The sequence below is a fragment of the Brachypodium distachyon genome, chromosome 3 (genome assembly GCF_000005505.3).
Source record: "Brachypodium distachyon strain Bd21 chromosome 3, Brachypodium_distachyon_v3.0, whole genome shotgun sequence".
Taxonomy (NCBI): domain Eukaryota; kingdom Viridiplantae; phylum Streptophyta; class Magnoliopsida; order Poales; family Poaceae; genus Brachypodium; species Brachypodium distachyon.
Window position 1 is genome coordinate 4,272,739 of NC_016133.3, and position 24,308 is coordinate 4,297,046.

The 24,308-nt window shown below is 39.8% G+C and overlaps 3 protein-coding genes across 9 annotated transcripts; 2 read left to right on the top strand and 1 right to left on the bottom strand.

Annotated features, from left to right (window-relative positions):
- Nucleotides 1-79: 79 nt before the first annotated feature.
- Nucleotides 80-5,963, top strand: LOC100844680 (probable protein phosphatase 2C 11). Of its 7 annotated transcripts, none has more exons than XM_024460363.1 (12): nt 80-297; nt 1,512-1,618; nt 1,736-1,874; nt 2,815-2,878; nt 3,035-3,143; nt 3,259-3,412; nt 4,268-4,444; nt 4,537-4,660; nt 4,743-4,819; nt 4,925-4,977; nt 5,106-5,160; nt 5,262-5,963. In XM_024460363.1, exons 3-12 carry the CDS (start codon nt 1,758-1,760, stop codon nt 5,448-5,450), a joined length of 1,119 nt encoding a protein of 372 aa, XP_024316131.1. In that variant the 5' UTR covers nt 80-297; nt 1,512-1,618; nt 1,736-1,757; the 3' UTR covers nt 5,451-5,963. The 7 variants fall into 7 exon arrangements, with proteins under 7 accessions (XP_024316131.1, XP_024316133.1, XP_003570688.1 ...); XM_024460365.1 differs by having other exon boundaries at nt 1,740-1,874; XM_003570640.3 differs by having other exon boundaries at nt 100-297; nt 4,319-4,444.
- A 249-nt stretch (nt 5,964-6,212) lies between these two features.
- Nucleotides 6,213-9,017, bottom strand: LOC100821010 (ubiquitin carboxyl-terminal hydrolase 2). The gene is made up of 5 exons (XM_003570647.3): nt 8,658-9,017; nt 7,907-7,953; nt 7,457-7,503; nt 7,272-7,374; nt 6,213-7,189 (listed from the first exon to the last, which is right to left on the bottom strand). Exons 1-5 carry the CDS (start codon nt 8,686-8,688, stop codon nt 6,434-6,436), a joined length of 984 nt encoding a protein of 327 aa, XP_003570695.1. The 5' UTR covers nt 8,689-9,017; the 3' UTR covers nt 6,213-6,433.
- Nucleotides 9,018-16,061: 7,044 nt separating this feature from the next.
- On the top strand, nt 16,062-19,559 carry LOC100826662 (nucleoid-associated protein At2g24020, chloroplastic). Its single transcript, XM_010235607.3, has 7 exons — nt 16,062-16,275; nt 16,937-17,076; nt 17,762-17,871; nt 17,953-17,992; nt 18,777-18,848; nt 19,056-19,112; nt 19,192-19,559. Exons 1-7 carry the CDS (start codon nt 16,143-16,145, stop codon nt 19,264-19,266), a joined length of 627 nt encoding a protein of 208 aa, XP_010233909.1. The 5' UTR covers nt 16,062-16,142; the 3' UTR covers nt 19,267-19,559.
- The last annotated feature ends 4,749 nt before the right edge of the window (nt 19,560-24,308 follow it).

Consider the following 24,308-nt stretch of genomic DNA (forward strand, 5'->3'; position numbering starts at 1 on the left):
AGAGCAATAAACTTGCACAAAGAAAGAGAAAATTCTCGTGACAGGAACGTGATGCTGATGCATGAATATTCGTATTCCACTCCCAGCAGCAGCGACGCCACTCCCGAAAAAATATCCATTCCGGCTCTGTATCTTATCGTTGCTCCGCCCCTCCGCGATCGGAAGGGCCGCCCCCGCCGCGCTCCGCTCCCAAAGCTTCAAATCGGAATCTCCTCCGCCCGACCGGATCACTACACGCGCGCCCGGCCGGGATCCGCCGCACCTTCCAGTTCCAGCTGCGCGTGTCAGCCAGGCGAGGTATAAATCTTGGCCGGAGTTCTGTTTGTTTTCCACGCTTTCTTGATGCTGGTTCAGTGTCTTTCCGGGTGTATTCTTCCCAATTCCTTGCCGGGGTTGGATTTCTGGAGGTGGGCTGTCGACTTGCGTTATCACACTCGCAGTCCATTCTCGAGGGAGTTCATTTTGTCCGATTTGGGAGCTGTTAGGTCAGGAGTGATGTGGAGATGAACGATAGATTTGAGCTGGCAATAGTTCATGTGTAAGCGTGGTTGTCTGTCCGGTGGTCATGTGCCATTTTTCTTGTTTATTAACGATAGATTTCCACGAATTTTCATGAAGCAGTACAGGTGATTGCTTATTTTAATTCACTCGGTAAGAATTTACCTGCTGCTTATTTTATCAGAAGAAAGTTCTGTTTGCAGAGCGTGTTTTTTTTACATAAATTTGTACCACTGCCTTTCACTTGCCTATAACATTTTGAAAATAATTGCGTTACTATTCATTATGATAATTATTGGTGGTGGTTGGCCAAAGCATCCTACTGGTTTATATGCCAGCCGAGTAGATTTTTAATTCAGTCAGTAAGAATTTACCTGCTGCTTATTTTATCAGAAAAAAGTTTTGTTTGCAGAACGTGTTTTTTTTACATAAATTTGTACTACTACCTTTCACTTGTGTGTTACATTTTGAAAAGAAGTGCGTTTGTATTCATTGTGATAATTATTGGTGGTGGTTGGCCAAAGCGTCCTAGTTTATATGCCAGCGCCGTGGGGGTTAGGCTAGTTCTGTTGCTGTGCAGGTATTATTGGGGTCTTGCAGTTGTCTCTTGCGACTTGTGATCTAGTGATGTACAATGATTGGATTTCTTATATGAAGGGCTTGAAATGTCGATGTTAAGTTGGGGTTGTGGGACTTGGGATTTCTTATATAACATATCCTTCGGACCTTCTGTGTCCTGGATGGTGGTACATTGCACTTATCTGACTGTGTAGGTTCTTATTTCAGCTATTTTCATTCTGTTTCATCTGCATTGGCACTTCCATATTTGTTACTGTTATGTGGTTTTGGGTGGTTGCACTCTTGATTGTTTGGCTTATCTTTTGAACAAGGGTTGTTTGGCTTATCATGCTGATACACCATCTGTTGTTGTTTAATGCTATTTGTGCTCGTTTACGAGGTTTCTGTTGATTTTCTGTTTGGTGACGATTTTTCCCATGTTGATTTTTCTTCAGAAACTTTCTGGCTTCTTATGGAAATTTCGTCAAAGCCTGAAATTTAGATGCATTGGAATGTTATTAAGATGGTTCAGAGCTACTTGATATAACTGTTGTCCATCAAGGTCAGTGGTATATTTTTCTCTGTACAAATGTGCCTGTAGGTGTAAATGTCATTCAGTGTGACATAATTAATTTCTGGTGTTTGACTGTTCTATTATATTTCCATCTGCCAATGGCAGGCAGATTCGTTTCCTTATCAAGATGGGAGTTTATCTCAGTACTCCAAAAACTGATAAGCTATCTGAAGATGGGCAAAATGATAAACTCAAATTTGGTCTTTCGTCTATGCAAGGATGGCGTGCAAGCATGGAAGATGCTGTGAGTTTTCCACTCCAATTCTATTCTCATTAGTTGATGTCACTTAACACAATTGAACATTGAGCTCATTTCTTTACTCCTATAAAAGACTCAATTGGTGGCGGCGGTCCATTACCTTCAGACATGCCCTTCTTTTTCTTTCTTGCATCACTTGTATGATTTGGCGCAAATCATTGAGACGAGAACGAATATGGAGTATCTGATCTAAAGATAATATTATAACATGCCATCTGTAGCAGATAATATTATAACATGCCATCTGTAGCAACGAACAGGTATTATGCTAGTCTTACCTTGATGACATGATCCAACTTGTCATGATTGTGGATTTGTAGTTACTTTCTAAAAATAATGATGATACCCTTGAAGGTGATGGGGCCACACATTCGAGATTTGAACTTGTAGTAGTGTTTCTATGCTGTATAGTACATACAATTAAAGGCCTACTCTTTTCTTCTTTTTTGCGAATAATTAAAGGCCTACTCGACTAGTGACTTAATGTTTCTTCAGGATTTGTCCAATTTGGTTCTGGAGAGAGCATAGAACAACTATTATTTATCTTCTGCAGTAACTTGGTGACGAATATGTGGGCACATGAAAGAAGTGGCATGTGGTTTATTTTCATCAGAAAAGAGATAACCATTCGCACTTATCCAAATCTATTCATTTAGTGAACTACTGAACTGACAAAAACTAGGTTTCCATTGTTTGACTTTTTTTTTGTCACGGCTTCAGGCTTTCAGCTTTATTACCATCATTTTCATGGATGTATAAGCTCTCGTTCATCACTCCATCCAGATTCTAAGAATCAGTATTTCAATATTGCAGTAATAGCAGCGATGCTTTTGATGCTGAATGCTGTAATCTTGTTTATTTCATCTAAACATATTTCTGAAACCCTTATTGTATGCACTGTCTAATGTCCTGCACAACTCTGCAGCATTCAGCATTGCTAGATCTTGACAATGAGACGGCATTCTTTGGTGTTTTTGATGGCCATGGAGGTAAGCACTATCACTACTTGTAAATATTAGTGTTTTTCATGTTTGTACTCATGAGGTCTGTCTTAGTAAACCGGTATCTTGAACGTAGCATGTAAATTTTAGTAAACCACAAGTACTTCAAATGTTGCACATCCTCATATTCCTCGCATTTCTCAGGAAGGGTGGTTGCCAAATTCTGTGCGAAATATCTACACTCCCAAGTCCTCAAAAGTGAAGCATATTCTTCTGGTGACCTAGGCACTGCTGTTCATAGAGCTTTCTTTAGGTATACGGGTCACTAGATCGTCACATGAAATAATATAAAGCTCTAGCATTTGCTTTGATGTTACTGACAGTATCAAGGTGATCAAGTCTATTTTCTTTTTGTTGCATCACTTCAGAATGGACGGAATGATGAGAGGACAGAGAGGTTGGCGAGAACTGTCTGCACTAGGAGATAAGATAAACAAGTTTAGTGGCATGCTAGAAGGGTTGATTTGGTCTCCGAAAGGCAGTGAATTGAAAAACGGACTAGATGATTGGGTTCTTGAGGAGGTATACATGCAATTGAACTACACCGCCAATTTCTCTTTACAAAATAGGAAAACACATAATTTGATCTTATTAAAGTATAAATCTTATTTGAATTCATTGCTTTAAGAGTTTTGTAAGCGTCAGATGCAAAAAAAATTCAAACATTTATGTTATTAAATGAAACTTGCATAGTTTGCAAGTTTAATTGACAAAGACCAATTTTTTGACACGTATTGACAAAGATCTAAGCTTCAAGGCTGTGTTATTATTTTGTCAACAATGGTGTTCGAGTAATATACGGCGATGTTCCCAACCATTTGAAGTCCGTGTGTTGCAGTTGTGTGCTTGATTATTGCAGTATACCATCTATGGATATTTTGCATACATCAGAGTAATGTTGGCTGTTGCATCGATTGTTTAAAAGGATATGACGTACCACAATACATAATATTTCTGCAAAAAATCTTGGTGCGTTTTCTTTTGCCACACATTGTCTCAAGTAAAGAAGATACTCTATCAGTTATAGGACTATCCCAATTATAAAGGGATAGTGTATTTAAACATTTTTAGTTCCATTAACTATATCTGAGGTTTCTTCAGTGAACTCTGTGTTTTTACTTGGCTTTGTATTTTGCTATCCATGCTTTGGATAATGTAAATAAGCCAGCACCAATTTTCTACTAGATAGTAGCTAGAGGAAATCGGTAAACTGCAAAAAAGTAGCTATTTTATCACATTGGCAGTTACAGCATTGTAGTACTAGCAACCTGCAAGTTGGCTAAGGAACAAAAACGGGTGGTTTTGAGTCTGTAATTTTCTTTGCGTCGAAGATGCTATTATTACGTTGCTGTTGTTTGTTAATGATGTGTAGTTTAGTATTCAGGATACGAAGCCATTTCACAACCAACATTGATAATCCTTTACCAGGGACCCCACTCTGACTTTGATGGGCCAACATGTGGAAGTACAGCATGTGTAGCACTAGTAAGAAATAACCAACTTGTTGTGGCAAATGCTGGCGATTCCCGATGCGTTATTTCTAGGGGCGGCCAGGTATGTTACTATTGTGTTTCTTATTAGTACAAGTTGGTCATGAAGGTATGTCAGACATTCATAGTGTCTGTCCTGTGTCACATCTGCAATAGGCATACAATTTGTCTAGAGACCATAAACCAGAGCTTGTGGCTGAGAGAGAAAGAGTACTAAAAGCAGGCGGGTTCATTCATATGGGACGGATAAATGGAAGTTTAAACTTATCAAGAGCAATTGGTGCGCAGTTTCTTCCTTTTTTTATTAGTACGTTCCTCCTCATTTGGTGACTTGCTCTTACATATATGAGTACCTTTTTTAGGAGATATGGAATTTAAACAGAATAAATCATTGCCTCCGGAGAAGCAAATAGTGACGGCGAATCCTGATATCAACGTTGTAAGCCCTCTAAATGCTGGCATGACCTTACATTTCTGGGCTTACCACATGATCTGCTATGACCCTGTTATGCTATCATTCTAAGGTCATATAATCTGATTTTAGGTGGAGCTTTGCGATGACGATGACTTTCTCGTTTTAGCATGTGATGGCATTTGGTAAGGTTCTCACCTGCAGTTTTCATGGCCGTAATTTTCATCTTTATTCTTATGTAGCTGCAGCTAAGTGCTTTGCTTCATCTTACGTGGTGCTCCTAACAGAAGTAATATATCCATTTGATGAACAGGGACTGCATGTCAAGCCAACAGTTGGTGGACTTCATCCATGAGTATATACACACGGTGAGTGCCAAGTTATTTTCCAATTTCAGCTATGTACTTTGGAGGAGATTATGGTATCTGGCAGTTAAATACTTGTCATGTGAAATAAAACAAATTTGCAGGAGAGCAGCCTTTCTGCAGTGTGTGAAAGAGTGCTCGACAGATGCCTGGCTCCATCAACAATTGGCGGATATGGATGCGACAACATGACCATGATCTTGGTGCAGTTCAAAAAACCAGTCAGTGAGAAGCAAAAGGCCGACATTGGGGAGCAATCTGCAAAAGCCATAGAAGAGTCTGAGATTCAGTGAGTATACACTTTGACAGAAAGGCTTTCTGACCAGTGATGCTGCGGGCAATGGCTCTTGACACTGCAAAGATGACAATGTGAATCGCTGTGCTCACTATGTGACTGGGGGATCAACTGTATGTCAAATGTCTGAGAACCTGGGATAAGTGATATTGGTCAACATAACAGAAAAATCCTGGCCTGCAGCTTCTGTGTGCTGCTCTGTTCCTTCTCGTGCAGAGGTCGATTGTTCCGGTTATGGTTTCGATCGTCACGCCTCGGAAACTAATCAATCTGGTGTGTTATGTTTTGAATATGTATCCTGCAAAAACAGGTTGGGTGTTGGTCTCTTTTGTTGTTGCTGTTGCTGTTGTGGTATCAGTGTGCTGTGATACCATTCCCTGCCTCAGTGAGCTGTCATGATCTTCTGATCAATGCGTACTATCACGATGAGTCCAGTGTTGTTTTGCCAAAGAATTCATATATGAGTTGCTTGCCAAGAAAAGGTTAAGGTAGTGTTATTTTTCCTGCAAAATCTCGACATGTCTCAAAGATGAGGAGATGCCAGTGTTCTGGAAACTTTGGGGCTCGTTGATACGCAAGATTCTGAGAAACACACGAAGAAGAAAACACGCATATGGCTGCATGTCACGTCCAAATTAATCCTACATGATTAAGTTTGCAGCAAATGTCGTTTATGAAATTAAGTAATTTTTCAAGAAGGTTCAGATCATTGGAAAGTTAAGTGCAAAAGAATCATTGCAGAAATTTCCTAAAAGATTCCTTTAAATGAAAAAGCCCTTAGCATTACTCATAAATGTTGGAAATTTTGGGAAGTTAAGTTCTACATGAAATCTTGAAGATTTGCACGGATATACCAGGAGAGAAGCACGCGCCCTATCTAGGACTTGACCGATAAGCACCCTCAGCAAGAAAACAAATCCAGTCAGCCATCTCTACACAAAACTGAAATAATTGACACGATACAATTTGACATTGTAGATTTCACTTAGGGTTAGGAGACTTCTGTTTTGCCTTCTCTATCAGCGGCTTGAGCTGCTTCTTCTCCTCAAGAATCTTGAGGAAATTGAACAAGAAAGGCACATAGTTGTGCTTCCTCCTGATGTTCTCTGTCTTCCACTTCTTCGACTTCTCTTCCTCCATTATGATCTTCTCGGTCACAGCCTCGATCTGAGCAGCAACCTCTGCGAGTGACCGCTCAACAGATTGCCTTTGCCGATTGACAGAAGGATCGCCCATTTGTGACAAGAGGTTCTCCCTTTTCCTCTGAAGTTCCTTGAGCTCTACAATGTACATCTCCTTCCGGTTCTTCGTGATTGCCATGACACTGAACCTTATCTCATTCTGAGAGAACTGATCAATGCGTTCCTGAATGACAGGCTGCACCATCCTCAGCCACCCGATATCACCAGCACCACCTGGGGTTTTGCCCAGGCTAATTGGTCCATCCTTTAGTCCATCAAGCTCATACAGGACGCCATCAACAGGAACATAGCTAATGAAATGGTAGACATCGTCATCCTTGCTAGATGCTTTCTGCTCCTCAGAGTCTTCTGACCTTGCAAAGGAGTTACTGGTCACACGAATGCTTTCACAATTCACTATAGCCAATCCTTTGAGCTCTGGTGGCAAGTCCTTTGCGAACTCCTTTAGCTTTCTGAGGTCGTCACTAAGGGTGATGCCTGAAGAGTTCAACAGAACAGAAACGAGAGCTTGCGTTGCACATGCACTGTTAATTATCTGCAAGTAAAGTACCAACTTGGTTATGAAAGAGATGCAGAGTAAACAAGCATAAAGACACTCAACATAACAATGGTCTGACCTGGTTGGCGAAGAAAAGATTTGGGACCGCATCTTTGATAACAGGGCGCTCATCTTTCTCTGGGGGTCGCCATTTGTACAGAATTATGAGCCCATATACTGGCCTGGAAAACTCCAATTTGTTTGGTACAGTTGATTCAGGAAAAACAATAGAATTCATGGTAATGGGCAGCAGGGATAACATACTGAATATCTTTGAGGGCATCAAGGTCAAGTGAGTAGAGTTCATCGACCTGTTAAGGAAGAATGACATGGAATATCACAAAGTACCAGCATTTAGGAGGTATTTTCCCCAAGTTTTGTAGAAAGAAGCACATGTATAAACTGACTGTTAACTCCCACAACTTATACAAAATTGTTGTGCATTGCAAGCATGACCTGCCAACATTTTCAAAAGAAAAGGTATCGTGGCACTGTTGCATTTCAGAAACTTAGTTTTAGTATTTGTGAGCCTGTGCTAAATCTAAAAGCCTATACGTCAACCAGATAATGTAATACAGACGAGCATGCTTGATTGTTCTTGCTTCCTTTTATTTTTTTATCTTATGGGGGCCTTTAAGGCAAAAATTGCTTGTAGAGAGATTAGGGGCCCAACTGCGTTACACAAAAAATAAACTGGGGTAGGTGATTACTTACTTGAAGACCCTTCAATTGCATCTGCTGCAACAGTTCTGTAAAAACACCTGCACAATATATGAAGGGGTTAAGAGTTCTTTCCTCCCTCCTTGGAAAAGTAAAGGCCAAGATTTACAGGGAAAATAAGAGATTTACAATGCTAGTTCAGAACATGTAATGTAATTAAAATATATTAGCATGTCTGGGAAGATGGGTAGGTATAGTTTTGTTCACCATTGCACTGACAACAGTTAAGAGAAGGAGAAGAATTCACAGTTGAGTAATTTAATACAAGGAGGAACTTCCTCTTGACTCAAAATGAAGACACATAAGTACTGCAAAATATGAATTGCAAACGGCCACTGTATTAGACCATTACTCATATCCACGGTAAACTTCAAATTATAGGTTATTATTGTGCAAGACTGCAAGTTCACCATATTGTATATACAATTATACATGACCTGAGGTGAAATAGGCGAAGCTGCACACATCAAGTTCTTCTATTACAACATTAAACAGATTCACTGAGTAGCCACGAGCACCATACATGGGGGTTTCTGGCATAGACATTAATCCATCCACATCTAGTCTAAAACGCTCTAAATTTCTGGTGAAACCAAGTACAAGAAGCACCAGTGAGGATCACGGGGAGCCTCATCGATGCACCGCATGCGAAACAAGTGTGCAGAGAAAACCCTAGTTAGACTACAGGATAATCCATCCATCTGTTGTCTTGCTGCTTCATCATAGGTAAAAGCAAAATCCTTACCAGGGTCGTTCTCGACTGCCGCCCAAGACATGTTGAGGAACGAGGAGCCCTCTGCAAACACGGGCGGAGGACCCAGTAGGGCAAGGTAGGACGGCCGCCCTACCTTAGTTTTTTGCCTCAGTTACGAATTGGGTTATTAAGGAGATGAAACGGGGGGCTAAAGGGCGGAATCTATTCGTGAGGTGATGGGAGGAGAAACAGCCGGGAGCGAGAGAATCGAAGGAGAGATCGACCCGGTGGCGGCGCTTGCCCGAGGAGGAAGACGAGCGACGGAGCGAGGGGGCTGGGGCGCTCCGCAGGGGGCGAGGAGGAAGATGCGCTACGGGGTTGGGGGCTGCTCCCTGCTCGGCAGCGAGATGGGCCAGAAAAATAAGTATAGTAAGAAAAAGCGAGCTGGGCCCTCGGGCCCACGTAAAAAAATAAAGTTAGAATTGATGTTTAAAAGGAACAGCTCGAACGGTTTTCCCTTCAGGAACAAACATAAATTTAGCATGTCTACTCTTGTTAGTAGAAGAGGAATTGTTGAGAATTTTTTTTGATTTAAATCATCAATTTTTTTTTCTTAGTTTTTAATATAGTTATTTAAAGAGGATGATCCCTGTTAAGCATCCATGGCTGAATGGTTAAATCGCCCAACTCATAATTGGTAAATTTGCGGGTTAGATAGCAAGTTTGAATTAGTATACAAAAAACTAAACCAATGACTATTCATGATTCCATATATATTGGATCAACTCCCTATACCACTTTGCAAAAAACTTTTTTGTATCTCCATCCATAGATCCTTTACTCATATTTTTAATATATGGAATACTTAATCCAATGTAAAATTATGCTTCGCCCCTTCGCTTGTAGTTATTTATCATTCAATTAGTGAAGCATAAATTCATTTGATCTCCTGATATTAATCAAATTAGCATCTTTCTTTCTTTAGAAAAAGGCCCCTTTCCATTTTACGAGCCTCTCTCCGAGACAGTGCCCAGATCGTTACGCCTTTCGTGCGGGTCGGAACTTACCCGACAAGGAGCGAAAGCCGTTGCGCTTCCGTACACACGCATACGTTTTCTTGCTGGGGCGGACAGGAACATATTTACTAGTTATATCATCTGCAATTGCCTGAATCTCAGCTCTACGGCAAAGCCAATACGCCATGTAGCAAAACAATAGGGATAGGGGTATCATTTTGCATTGATCATTTTGTCAAACGTTATTCTTTTTTATTTTTCTTTGGTTTTGTTTCACTCCTGTAAGAAACTCTTGTATTGTAAGAAAGAGCCATTATATTCTACTATATAGAAAAATAGAAAATAGAAAGATCCATTACAGCAATTCATAATTTCTACTAGAAATGACCGATATGGAAGGCGATCAAATTCGAGTTCGTGCCGGTAGATACTATCAATTAATAGATAAAACTAAATATGAAGAAGGTCTAAATAAAAAGAAACAAAATAAAAAGAGAAAAAATAAGTTATGAAATGCAGTAATTCTTCTTTATTCTTCTAATTGACTGCAATTAAACTCGGCTCAATCTTTTTTTTTCTAAAAAAAAGATTGAGCCGAATAAAAATGGATCGTTTTTCATTTGTGTGTAGAAAGAGCCACATACCCTACCATATTCTATTACTTACACTTACTTACACTAAAAAATACTAGACAATCTTATTTTTCTGCACATAAAGAAATAAAGAACCATTGCAATTGCCGGAAATACTAAGCCTACTAAAGGCACGAAAATCGAAGGTAAGTTTAAATCCGTCATAGAATAGGTGTCTCAATTCAAATTAACTATTTCTATCTATCGAAGCTATTTGATGTCTGACTCAGGCCTATATGACCGATCGATCGAAATACTCCAAGACTCCACCTTTGTCATATATTCCATATATCTTTTATTGAATTTATTGAATTATTGAATTGCGGTAGAGTATTCTAATTCAATAAGGATTTCGCGGGCGAATATTTACTCTATTCCTGTCTTATTTGGTAATTTATAACCTTACCAAATAAGACAATTTTTGGGGTTTGTTCCGCCATCCCGTCCAATGAGGTTTTTGGATTCTTTGCAATAAAATCCTATGGAGTCATAGGTTCTATCGTTTTTTTAGTACTTCAGTAGATTTGGCTTTGTTTATCCTTTAGTGCTGTTTTCATTTGGATTTTGTGTGTAAAAAGAAAAAAGGAGTCTTTATGTCTCGTTACTGAGGACCTCGTTTCGCAAAAATATGCCGTCTGGGAGCTTTACCAGGACTAACTAGTAAAAGACCTAGATCCTGAAGTATCTTCTGCCTTCTGAGAAAAGATCGCAATATCGTATTCGTCTAGAAGAAAAACGGATTTCGTTTTATCAACAACGAAGAGTGAAGTTTCTTTTTTTTCAACATGGAAATATTGAAAAAACTTATATAAATAAAAAATCTCAAATATCCTTCGGTCGCCGGCTTCCCTGTCATCAGTTCACCAACTTCCTCTCGCTAAAATCGCGAGTTGCAGAGATGAGAATCATGAAAAGCAAGATCCCGAATAAGAAAATAGAAACCGAGGAAACCACAAGAGCTACGGAACAACGGAAAATTATATAAAACATCAAATCAAATGTCGATGTGTTTCATGAGCACGTATGTATAAAACTATTATGATATGTTTATTTTCGTATGCTATACTATGGTCTCGTTCTCTTTTGCACATGTCTTATTTCTGTATCCGCGTAAAGAGGAAGTGACACATGCTAAAGTCTTTTGCTCTCTACCTCCAAGTTATCATTGTTCTCACATACACCACACTTGAAAAGTCATGTGCGAGCGTTTTTTAATTTATTTTTTCTGAATTCATGAAATGATTCTCAATATAATCATGAAGAACAATGATTTTTTTTTCGCAGCCTAGTTCGCCCGTGCGCCGCCCACAGTTCGCGTTCTCCCACTGGTCGCCACGCGCTCCTGCCCGTCGGGAGGGCCACCGATGGCTCGCGCCGATGCAGTCCATGCTGCCTTGCGCGAGGCCACTGCCATCCCGGCCTCAGGCTCATCCCATCGCCGTCTAAATCCCGCAGGGAGCTATCGGCACGCACGAGCCGGTGGAGGCGGCGGTCGGGGCGCGCGACAGAGACGTGGGTCTGCAGCCGCCTTCCGCACACGGGCGCCGCCGACGCGCATGAGCTAGTGGAGGCGACCAAGAGCTGCGGTGGGCGCTGGCGTGATCCGGATCGGGCACGGGGTGGGGGTGAGATTCGTAGGAGAGGAGGAGTGAGGAGGGCTCTGTTTTTTTTCTTTTTTGGGTGGTACGTGTTTTTTTTGCTTAAGGACCGCGGGAGCCGGGATTAAAAGGCGCGTGGGAACTGCGGTGGCATATTCGTAATTTCGGTAAAGTGACGTACCGCGATGCCCGTACCATCACCACCAACTCCAATTTAATATATTGGTATAGATGAAATACAAAACGGAGATACCGCCGCCGCCAGGAAGGAAAATTAGGTCCATCGTCGTCATCTGTGTTTGCTGATCCTCTTCACCTCTAGCCACCATCTTGGCGCTACGAGTGGAAGGAATCTCTCGATTCCCCCTACATATATCAAATTTTTAGCATTATGAGTCTTGTGATTTTCATTGGCAATGCTATGACAAAAGGTGCGATTAATTTAAGAATAAAGGTACTTTGATTCTTCCTCTGCTGAGTACTGACTTATCGGGCAGTGCCACAGGTCCAGAGAGTTTTACTCACCGCAGATTCGATGTGTCCGATCTTGCGGATTTTGAGTTTTTGTCCTCGCAAATCTGTTCATATGGATTTGATAAGTTTTTGCTAGTGTGTCATGATGTTGTTGTTGGTTTGATCTTTTGTGACCTCGGAGTCCTTCTATGATGTTCTGTTGAAGATCATGTGGTCCGACGGCCTGCACTTTTAGGAGATCATTCCCGGCACAAGCACGTTCAACGCTCAAGGCTTCTCATCTTTTTAGATGGGCGACTCAAGGGGCTTTCTGAAAACTTTGAAGGTAGTGAAGTTCGTGCAGGGGTACGAGTGATGATGTTATCGCTCCAGTCTAATCACAATTTTTTTGCTGAAGCCTCGATAGTATTTCGGTTGCAAAGATTGATACTACGGAGAATATGTTTTTGAGAGATTTCATTGTAATTCTTAGCTATAGGTTTCCAACGTTGTTTTTCGTCTTAGTCAGGTCAACCATTAATAATGTTGCACTCGACAATGTGTCAAGGTAGGTTATGACCAACGTTTTGAGATACACATAGCTGGTACAACGCATCTGACTCTTTCGAAATTAGCTTCAACCTTTTTTTAATCATGTTCCACACAAGCATCAATTTGATCGGAAAGTCAATTAGAGTAGCTATCACACATTTAAGAATACATGGATGAAATAAAACTTGCGTATAATTGTTTGTTATTAGGATTAATTCTAAAACAAGTTAATGCATCATTGTTGGATGTGCATTTGTATTCTAATGAGCAACTTAATTTTAACTATGAATAATGAGAGGCAACGACGACGATGAAGTGTCAAGCTATGCATTTGGACGACGTCTGAGAAGAGTGCCTTAGGAGGCAACGACGGTGGTCCTAGCATAGCTGCGGAGACAATGAATTTGGATGGTTGAGATCCGGTTGGCATGACTAAATGACTAAATGTGGACGGAGAGAATAAGTTTCATTATACTGGGAGAAAACTACTCCCTACAAGCCTCACGGAAAAGAAGAAGATGATGAAAAAAATAAATTCCAACAAATATGAATGACTCGGTTTTTTGGGATGAATGATATTTTTCTGGGAAAATTTGGAAAATTTCTCATAGTTTGTCACAATTTACAAAAATATGAAAAATATAATACAAGTATAAATACTAGATATATGGAGAAACAAATGAAAGTACGATCATTTGCGTGTTGTGCAAAAATCACAAGGCGAGGTACAATACAAGTTATGTCATTTTGTGATTTTTGCATAGCTCGAAAACGATTTTTTTTTAAATACGTGGCTAAATTCCTACCCATGCAATAATTGCATGATTTTGATTTTAAAAAGGGTTATCACACTTAAAAAATATGTTTTAAATGGGTTAATGAAATACTATGGACCATTGACTACTTCAACACTTCCACGTTAACAGTATGAGTCTGAAGTCTATCTCAATTTCAAGCCTGTCGGTCTAACGAGCTACAACCATAGTATATAGTTCAGTGGGACGGCTAAACAGGGGAAGGGGAAGAAGAAAACCGGAACAAAATATTCCAACGTGTGGAAAAATAAGAAGTGTCTTTCTTTATTTGTTGGATTCTCAAAACTGTTTGAATCTTTTGACTCCCAATGTATTAAATTAATAAATACCATATAATTCGACATGGAAAGTGTTTCATTAACCTATAAAAGCATAGATGTTCTTGCAAAAAGTTGAAGTCAATGAAATTTATCTACCAAATGTAGTCCGACAAATTATTAGAAAATGTTTCATGATTTTTACATCTCAAACAACTCATGTATGTAGAATATTATAAAGATCACAATTATCTCAACTGAGATATCTTGAATCGAACAAGCCAGAAAATGTCACCTAAACAGAAATATCGATTGCACTTTATTTTGCAGTGGCACATTGCAAAGCTGACATTTGAGATGCTCCATAACTAAATTCCCCATTTTTTAAAGTAACATTTCCATTTGAAGGGAGAAGGAGCAAAATTTAAACAAAAACATGTCCAGTCAATTCTAATTTTTCTTCACCGAGTTTCCTCTATCCTCATTTCCCCCCATCTTCAACGATATCCTCTATCCCAAAAATCAAGGCCGTTTTCCCCTTTTCTCCCACCTCCATTCTTCTCCTTCCACATGTGCTCCCGAGAGCCCTCGTCTCCTTGCATCCGATGGCTTCCTTCACAACTCTCTCTCCGATGGCCTTTAAGTCCTCCTTCTCGCCGCTCTCCTCAACCCAGCTCGTAAGTTTTCAGGTTTCCCTTTCTCTCTATGGCACGTTAGACATAGCGGTGCTGCCACCTCCGGTGGCCGTTGGCGCCCTCGCTGCTATGCATCAGAGTCTATATCTCGTCATCTGTCTCCCCGTACATTTAACTCGATCGCATACCTTGTCGCCGGCCGCACCCGGGGCCACCACCCATTGATGTGCGGGTGGTCTGGGTGTGGGGCCAATTAGGGCGGCTCTGAGCTGGCTTGTGGTTGTGGGCTTGTGGCTCCGCGCATGCAGTTAGGGATTCGTCGTTCCATCTGAGTGATATCGATATTGTAGCATCTTCTATTTATGTTACTACACATGTCTGGAGATTTTTTTTATTGAAGTCAGTGAGTGAGATGCATCTGAGTGATATGGATATAGTAGCATCTGAGTGATATGAATTTCTTTGTTGTTAATGTAGATTGTATGAGGGATAATTTGGATTTTGCGCTGGTTGATTTCGTTTTTTGCTATCCATCATTTAGGGTCCTTCCACACATGGGCGAGGCACAAAAATATATCAGACATACAACATTAACCGTTTATTTTATGATTGCAAAAATGCATTCTAATGTGTTTGGTTTGTATCTTTTAATAATTCTTATAATGTTTTGTTTCTTACATTCAATATTTGCATGGGTGGATTTTCTTTGTTTTTTGGACCCACTTTAATATTTGAAATGCTCGCAAGCAGGTTTTACTATCCGAACTCATGCAAGTACAATGTCACATTACATATAAGTATAGACTGTCAAATGTGTAATAATCTTGATGCTATATATCTCTATAATAATCCAATGTTTCACGGAATGATGGAACACACGGAGGAAGATTATCAAATTAGTTCTTTATAAGAGTAAATATATAGTTAATTTTTTTCAGAAACATCTCCATACTTACATACTTAAAAAAAATAGATATTCGGGTTGTATATCTAAGTCGCATGACTTCAGTTAGGGATAAGTTGATTGTTCATCCGTTGGATCTACATTGTTTTTTAAGATTCATAACAAAAGAGAAGTGAGTGGCTCTGATACTATTGACTAAGAAGAAAAGATTTTGCTTAAAAAATCAGGCACTTGAGATATGAACACATCCATAGATATTTGACACGCTGGTCATCAGATCGGGGAACGGGGAGGGGTCAGGCTCAAGGGGATCAGGGAAGACTCCGAAACCTCAGACAGTCTTTGCCGGCAGCGCCTTCTACCTGATCGCTACTTGCTGGCGTCCCACACGTTGAAAGGGAGGGACATGCTGGGAGAGATGACTGTCGACGACCGCGGTTGCTGGTGGCAGCAACAGTAGCTGGAGAGAGAGATGCAAAGGTTAACGACGTTTGCTCGTGTTTAGCGGCGGCACCAGGGTAGATGGACATGGCCAGAGACAGAACGGAAGCCACGTAGATGATTTGGGGTGGGTTTGGGGAACAAGGTGTCAGGTGTGAAGTGAGAAAGGAAGGAAGAGGATAAGGTGGAATTCGAAAGGTGCCCTTCGGACGAGGTCAGACAGACCTGCAAACATGAACCCCGTCGCTTGTCATCGTCTTCAAGCGAGCGCCGCCACCCCTCCCTTCGCATCCCGCTGCCGAGCAGCGCCCCAGACCCCTCGCTCCGTCTCTCGTCTTCCTCCTCGTGCGAGCGCCTCCACCGCAGGTATCTATCTCCCCTCGTTTCTCTCGCTCCCGTCACCCCACGGACAGATCCCGCCCTTTAGCTCCCCGTTTCATCTCCTTAATATTCGCCAATTCGTAACTGAGGCAAAAATCAAGGTAGGGCGGTCGCCCTACCTTGCCCTACCGGGTCCTCCGCCCTTGCTTCCACAATTGAACTTTTCAGTCATCTGTCAGAACAGAAAGAGTTGTGGTGTTCCTCGCAAAAAAAAAAGAGCTGTGGTGATCGAGAAGGGTATCTTACCTAATTTACAGGGATGTTCTAACGGTGGAGAGGCCTGGGAGATTTTCGATTTTCGATTTTCTTTTACATCTTTTGTACAGATTGGTTCCATTTAGTGGTTGTAGAAATATAGTTCTGACTTTTAGATTCACTTTTTGGTTTATCAAGCCAACTTTTATGAAATGTTCTATTTGTTCAAGAAAATACTGTACTCCCTCCGTCCTGTTAATTGTCAAAATATTACATGTATCTAGACGCTTTTAGGCATAGATACATTCATATTTGGGCAAATTTGAGACAATTAATATGGGACGGAGGGAGTAGTATAAAATGAAGTTGCATGCATTGTTCAGTGCCCTTTCGATCTCCGTGGCAGTGTGTATTATTGGAGTTATATCTGAACATATTGTACCCTGTTCAGGTAATAGGATAAATGTACAAGGTGCATTTTTTTTGCGATGCTCCACTTGGAAAAAAGCTAGCAATAGACCCTTCCGTGTGTACAGCTTATTTGGAGGAAAGAAGGAGAAAGATGAGAATGGTGACGAGGCACCATCAAAAGTAAGAGTGCTACATGCTTTTACTCTTTTAGCTTCTTCCTTGACATGGTCCAAACAGTTAAATAATAATAGCTTGAAGCATGCCTTTTGAAATGAAATCAATTGCAAATGTGTTGCATGATGTACACCTGAATCATTACAAAACTGAGTGCCATTCACTTTTTTATTTGACTAGTGAACTATGCTCAATGTAATGTCATGTCAGTGTTATAGAGATGATCAATTTAATTAATTCCTATCAGAGAAGTTTTTCTCCTTGTAAATTCTGTTGAGACCTTAAAGTCCGTCTAGAGACAGTGGTAAGCTACTGTAGCCGTGAGTCCCAGCTTTCTAGAAAATTAGCTGACGCGCTGATTCAAAATTTGAGTTATGGATAATGGTACACTATACATTACGAGTCTAGATTTTTGTTATCTCCTTGAAGTTGAATAATGCAGCTCCTGAAGGGCTAAGCTTTTAGTTTGTTTGGGCACTTGAATAATGTTGCTCTCGATTTCATTGATCATGTCAAAATTTAAGCTGCATGTTCATAGTTCTCTTTGCATCCACTGTGTGAATTTTGCCATTGTTGTGTAAGATGCATAGACTGAACTCGTCCTGTTTCATTACTGTGATGCATACGCCCAAAGTCTAGTAGGAATTTCCTTAACCATCTTATAGCACTCCCATTTTGTTGTTACTCATAGGGAGGAATCTTTGGAAATATTGGAAATATGCAAAACCTCTACGAAACTGTGAAGAAGGCTCAAATGGTTGTCCAGGTGGAGGCTGTGCGGGTGCAAAAGGAGCTTGCAGCGTACGCATTCGGATATTTGAGCGATATATCATATGTTCTTACAGAGTAGCATTTGTGTGACTTTTCAACTTCTTTTTTTAGGACTGAGATTGAGGGCTATTGTGAAGGTGAACTAATCAAGGTATGCTTGGGGAAGGAGTTTAGTCTTGTTCTCCTTAACTGCACCCTTGCTAACTGTATGCTTGCTTTGTGCTTTGAACTTAGTGGTGTACCTCTGTCAAATGACTGGTACCTTCAGGTTACTTAACAAAAATGTCAAACCGGCCAGTAAATGTCATAGCTTAATTATCATTTGAGGTAGAAATTTCTACTGTTAACCCCGACATATTTCCTATTTTTTTGAGGTAGAATTCGCAGTTTGTGAGATCTTTACAAAGCCTTGAATACTATATGGATTCAGCAAATTGGCATGATATACCTCTGCCGGTCTTGCCTTAGATAAAACTCTAGTGAAAGACCGTGCAGTTTTTGATGACTAGTTAACAAATATTTTGTGCAAGTGTTATATATGGAATGAAGCACTTTTTATGTTGTGGGCAGGAAGGCAGTAAAGAAAACAGTAGTTATGTGTCGAGATGTGGAAGGTTGTTGCAAAATGAAACATACTGTTACAACTTACTATTTCATATGGGAAAAATCAAATGTACATGTGCATGGTAATATTGTTTTAACTTCTGAAATGACAAAAATAATGTGACCGCATTGTACTGCTATATGAGTTCTGGTGCTATACCTTTTAGGACCATAAGCTTGTGAAAGCTTGTTAGAACTTGTATGTTGCTTATCTACTTAGCAGACTATCCTAATTGTGCATTCTTTTTGTGTTTCTCTAAAACAGAAAATAACTTGCATTTACTTACTTCTAATGCTTGTTCTGATCATATCCGACCTGATCTTTTAACCAGGTTACACTTTCTGGAAACCAGCAACCCATAAATGTTGAAATCACGGAAGCTGCTATGGAGTTGGGCGCTGAAGTATGTATTATTTATTTCTTATTTGACTATTTTCTTGGACGAATTCCTTCAAGTTCATGTCACATAATCATTTGCATGAGCAGATTTAATGTGCTAACTGCAAATTACAACCAACCATGTTTAAGGCCCTTAAATGAAGCCTTTTAGCTGACGCAAACACAATCAATTTGTTGTGATTTGTGTGCTATAACTTTTCTTCACTTCCAGAAAGTCTCTGAGTTGGTCAATGAAGCCTACAAGGATGCACATCAGAGGAGCGTTCAGGTGTGAATCCTGCTGCTGCCACGACCAAAACGTGATTCTTTTCTTGAACTAACATGATTTTGTACTAATGACTCAATAGGCAATGAAGGAGAGGATGGCCGATTTGGCACAGAGCATAGGAATGCCCGCGGGCCTCGGCGACGGTCTCAAGTGATGGTCTGCAGCCTGCATACTTCGCAATAATGAAAGAAGCATCTCTCAATTTTGTATTCTAGCTGTATTGAGTCATCAGTTAATCCTCTTCGTGACATCCGTTAGTTGTGCAGTTGTGCAAGAACTGTAATTGTGAACACTTGTTTCCTTGATCATGGGCAGATCATAGTTACAACATTCGAACTAGCGTGTTGTTCTGTACCAAAAGATGCTGCTTTTGTGCTCTCTGGAAATATTTGTAAACAAATTACTGCATAGCGGAATCTGTTACGGAGTATTCTGATTAGTTTGCTACTCTGGTAGTCTGGTTCAGATATCTGTGGGCTGAGCCTGAGGTTCTATTGGTGAGATATTGCTGAGCCTAATCTGGTTGTTATTAGTATTTCCTGGACCAGTCTTAATATTTGTGGCCTAAATCCATTTCTTGGGCCCTGTTTGGATTCAATGTATTTTTTTTTTGTAGGAGCTTAGGTATTTACTTTGTTGTTCTAAAAAAAGGTATTTACTTCGCATTTGAACTAAACAACGAAACTTTACAGACAGGGTCTTGATGATGGGCTGTTGGGGGAGAAAAGAAAAGTGGTTGCTAAATAGGTAAGCAAAAATCACTTCAGAGCTGATATGATGGTTGTGGTACTATCTCCAGTTGTCTATGCTGTTTAGGTATTGACATTGTCCTTGAAGAACATCATTGATCACTAATTTATTGCAACTGTATTATAGAACGCAACAAAATTATAATCTTATAAATGTACCTTTTTTCAGTCAAATCTACACATATGATCTCCGAGTTTTCAAGCTAAATACTCGAGAACATTTGATTGTAAATTTATGGAAGTTTGAATATACATATCGTATACATATATATACGAAGTGACAAGTTTTAACCGAAAGCACGGCATTTAAACCGTTTTTGAACTATATAGCTCTAATATAGGTATATGTCAACATTGTGAAATTTGAATGCCGTTACAATATGTTCCCATGTGATGTGTATGATCCAATTACGCTTGCATGCATGTGCAGTTCGATGAGGAAGTCTCAACTCTCAGTCTTTGGCCCTAATTAAGGCACGAGATTCATCATATTGTATTCATGAAGTAACTGCACCATAGGTACTCTTTGATCCCGTAGTCATTAAGTCCGGCCAACAAACAAGATTTCGTTTTGCTCTCTCTTTTCACAATTCCTTTCCTTAGGTGGTTTGGTAATTGGTACATGGACAGACAGGTCCTGATGATCAAATGCTTGGACAAAACATACAAGTAAGCTCTAGCTGTTTAAATTCTCTTGGGAATTAAAATTCGAGAAGTTACACAAACCAGAACACGCATGCACATTTTTTCTACACTAGTTTGTCCAATACATTTTGCTCAACAATGATAGTGGTAACAATAAGAATTTTAATTTTAACAGTTTATTAACCATAATATTATATATGATTTCTGTAATAACCGTCTTGCATGTTGTTTGTTGTACTCAGCGCCAAATGAGAGAAAAGCAAAGAAAATCTACATATGTATAATACTCGCTGTCAAATGGTAACATAAAAGCAAAGAAGATATGGCATCCACCTTTCCATCAAATCTACTTTGCTAAAACGACATTCTTCGCCATCTATATATTTCATATGCTTAGTTGCTTACACCCTTTTAGTTCTAGCATTACTAGCTGCTCTAAAATTCTTTAGTTATTCCAAATCCAAGTTCTTCTCCATAGGCTTTAAAACCCTCAAGATTCCCAAGTAGGGAGATACCTTTGTCGTCCAATGAAATGGTTGATTCTCTTTTGGCCCCTTTTGAGATAGCCCTATGTTTATATATATTCTTATGTGCTTAATTAGGGTTTATGGCAGTGATGTGAAAGGAGAATGTTGGCTCATACACATAAAGCCTTGTGTTTGAACTGGACACGTTTCTAGTCTTGATAGGTCCGATTGAGAGATTTATAAGCATTGGAGTCGATGTTGATGGTGCAAAAGTAACATGTTGAAAAGTGTGGTCCATATCTCTATGATCTTCACTATTTTATTTTAGGCATGAACTCTACTATGTTTCATACTTCTTTTTTGCTGTTTTGATTGTGAAATGCAGTTTTTTGGATGATACTGGATTCACTTATTATTTTCATAGGAAAGCATGAGCACGTAACTTTATTTCCACCTATGAGTTAAACAAGCATGGACACATGGCACAACTTTGTATATATACTTTTGTTTTTGTATGTACACGCAGCAAAGGTGTAAGCCTTTTATTCGACATGCCGAAATAAACCTAACAAAAGTGTTGTTATCTATGAAAAAATAAACCAAATCAGTACTAGCAAAATGAAAGGTATGGACCGATTGAGACTTCGACGGGTCTAAATATCTCGGTACATCACCTGCTTTCTTCCCAAATAACTCCATTTATTTTGTTAATGTGCTAATGATTTTGCTTTATGCAAGCCTAGCTAGGAGCTAGGACGATGGCCTCTCATAGTTTGATAGAAAGTCGCATTTCATTAAAGCATATATTCTCATATTTATATAAACCATCCTTTTCAGCTAGTACAAAATTTGGTTGTTCTAAAAGTGTGTGATAATCTACTGCACGCACGCATGATCAGAATTTTCTTTCTTGAGGGTTGTATTGCGTATGTGCGACACATCTGTTACAAGGAAAAATTGTAAAATCATTTTTCTATGCAGCAAAAGAGAACCTTGAAATTATTGTAATTAAACCAGCTTCATGCAGAAAGAGATCTTATAATCTGCCAATCTGGATAGTACGTCTAAATGATACTGGAGGAGATTAGCTTGCGATTATAGTACCGCTGCGGCTGAGTACAGAACATCAAGATATTAAAAGGCAAATGGTGCAACCATGACAACATTAGCCTCCTTGACAATGACAAGTTCATGGTTATGATATTACTTTGGTTAGTACTCAAGTAGTAGGCTTAACCCTGGATTTGGTCCCGAAATTTCGCTCCTTGTTCAGATCGACAGTGCCATCTGAAAAAGTTGATGTTTCTCATATATATCCTGATCAATTTGGCTGAGCTTTCCGCGAGCAGCCTTAATTAGTAGTTTGTGAGCCCCTTACAGATTAAGCTAATGCTTCAAGTAGATTCTAGGGGAGCTCAGCTGATGCTCCATTGATTGATTAATCGCCATGATGTGGATCTGATGAGTCAGCTCATTTTTCAATACTAGTAGAATAAGCTAGCATTACTGTAACATATGCATGCATGTCACCTCAGGTGTTATTGTTGTAGATGTGTGCTTTGATTTAGTTTGTTTTTTGGTTCTATGCTAGCTAGCTTTGATGTAATCATGGAAAAAATAAGCTACATGAAGTTGATGACCTAACGGATTGTCTATGCATGATTTAAATTTTGGAGATTTTGGGTAGTTGACACTTGTGCCCGGCCTTTGGATTTTGCCTGCAGCAGTTACTACTCATTCCGTCCAACAAAAGATGTCTCAACTTTAACTAAATTCGAATGCATCTATGCACTAAGTCATGTTTAGATACATCCAAATTTTGACAAATTTGAGACATCTTTTGTTGGACGGAGGGAGTATAACATTTAATATGCATAAATAGAGTAAATTCTGTGTCCTTAACAAAGTCATACGAAAACAATCTTATGATCACATTGCGTATTACGTAGTGGCAAAAACTCGTACAAGATGACAAAGGTTGCACCATGTTTAATCAGAATATCGAGTTTAAAATCGATTGAAACAGAATTTTAATTTTAAAAAGTCTACTTCAACATGTCACTAGAAACAAATACATCTCGCTTTCAAGAACCACCTCTTGCATTGGCGGAGAAGGTCCAGATCTTCATTCATCCGCCCTCTCGAACAAACTTGCTCGTAGAGAATTATTTAGATTGATATCGACTACACTCAAAATTTCCGATGAACTCTATATGTAGCGTCGATTTGCAAGATTTGTAATCAGTTGGTTCAGTCACAAGTAGGGTAAAAATATTTGGATTTGTAAATATTTACTCGAAGGAATATGACGATGACTTAGTCTAAAAGTGACAGGCCACCGACACCAACTGAATCTTTACTCAAAATTTCCAACAAGCTTTCTATATAACGTCGAGTTGCACGATTTGTGTAATCAGATATGATTCAGTCACGAAGAAAAGCATGCACTCCCAGGACATACAGAATTACAGATAGAGAACTCCACGCACGCAGAACCTTAGGCACGTAGAACAGCGAAAGGTGATCCATGAACAGCCATGGGTACAGCTCGCCTTTTGTGCTGTATGGCTCTGCAACCATCTTGAAATGGTCTGCATGTGAAGAAGAAACCCGTGGAGCCTAACCACGGGCCGCTGCATCTGCGCCTGCACCGGCAGGCAGGATTGAAGGGAAAAGTGGCCACGGAATGGCTAGAAAACAGCCATCTGGACAAGGGACCAGCGCCTGACATCAGAGCAGCTCAGCACTTCAGTTGTTCGTTGCCAGCATAATCCTTAGTTATACCATATATGGGGAGAATTAATCTTGAAGAATTTGACCTAGTTATGCCACACCCGGACCTCTGACTTAGCGTCACATCGATGCTGGGTAATGATCAATATTTTCAAGATGAACACTAATAAGCAATGACCAATATTTCCATACGACTTATTGAAGTCCATTGGGGTCAATTGACCTCTGTACATGTGCATGCATATGTATAGTTTGCATCTTTAGCGGGGTTTAAGCTTTTACAATATATTTTCTGTCTCGAATTGATGAGTCCATTTGATTACCGTTAATTTCTATTTGAGTAAAATGCATCTGCAGTTTCACTATTATTGACGAGTATTGAAATGGTTCCAAATTAGTCCTAAAATTAAAAAAATTAAATATCTGGTTCCTATTTTTATTTGGGTCATTCACCATAGGTCCTAGACTCACCCCAAAAGCGTGAAATTGTTGACTGCCCTGAGAGGGTTCTTCGCGGGAGATTTCCGGTAGGTAGCAGTAGTTCAACTTTTGCAAAAATTCCCTACAAATGGCCACGCCTCAATCAATGCTATCCACCTCAT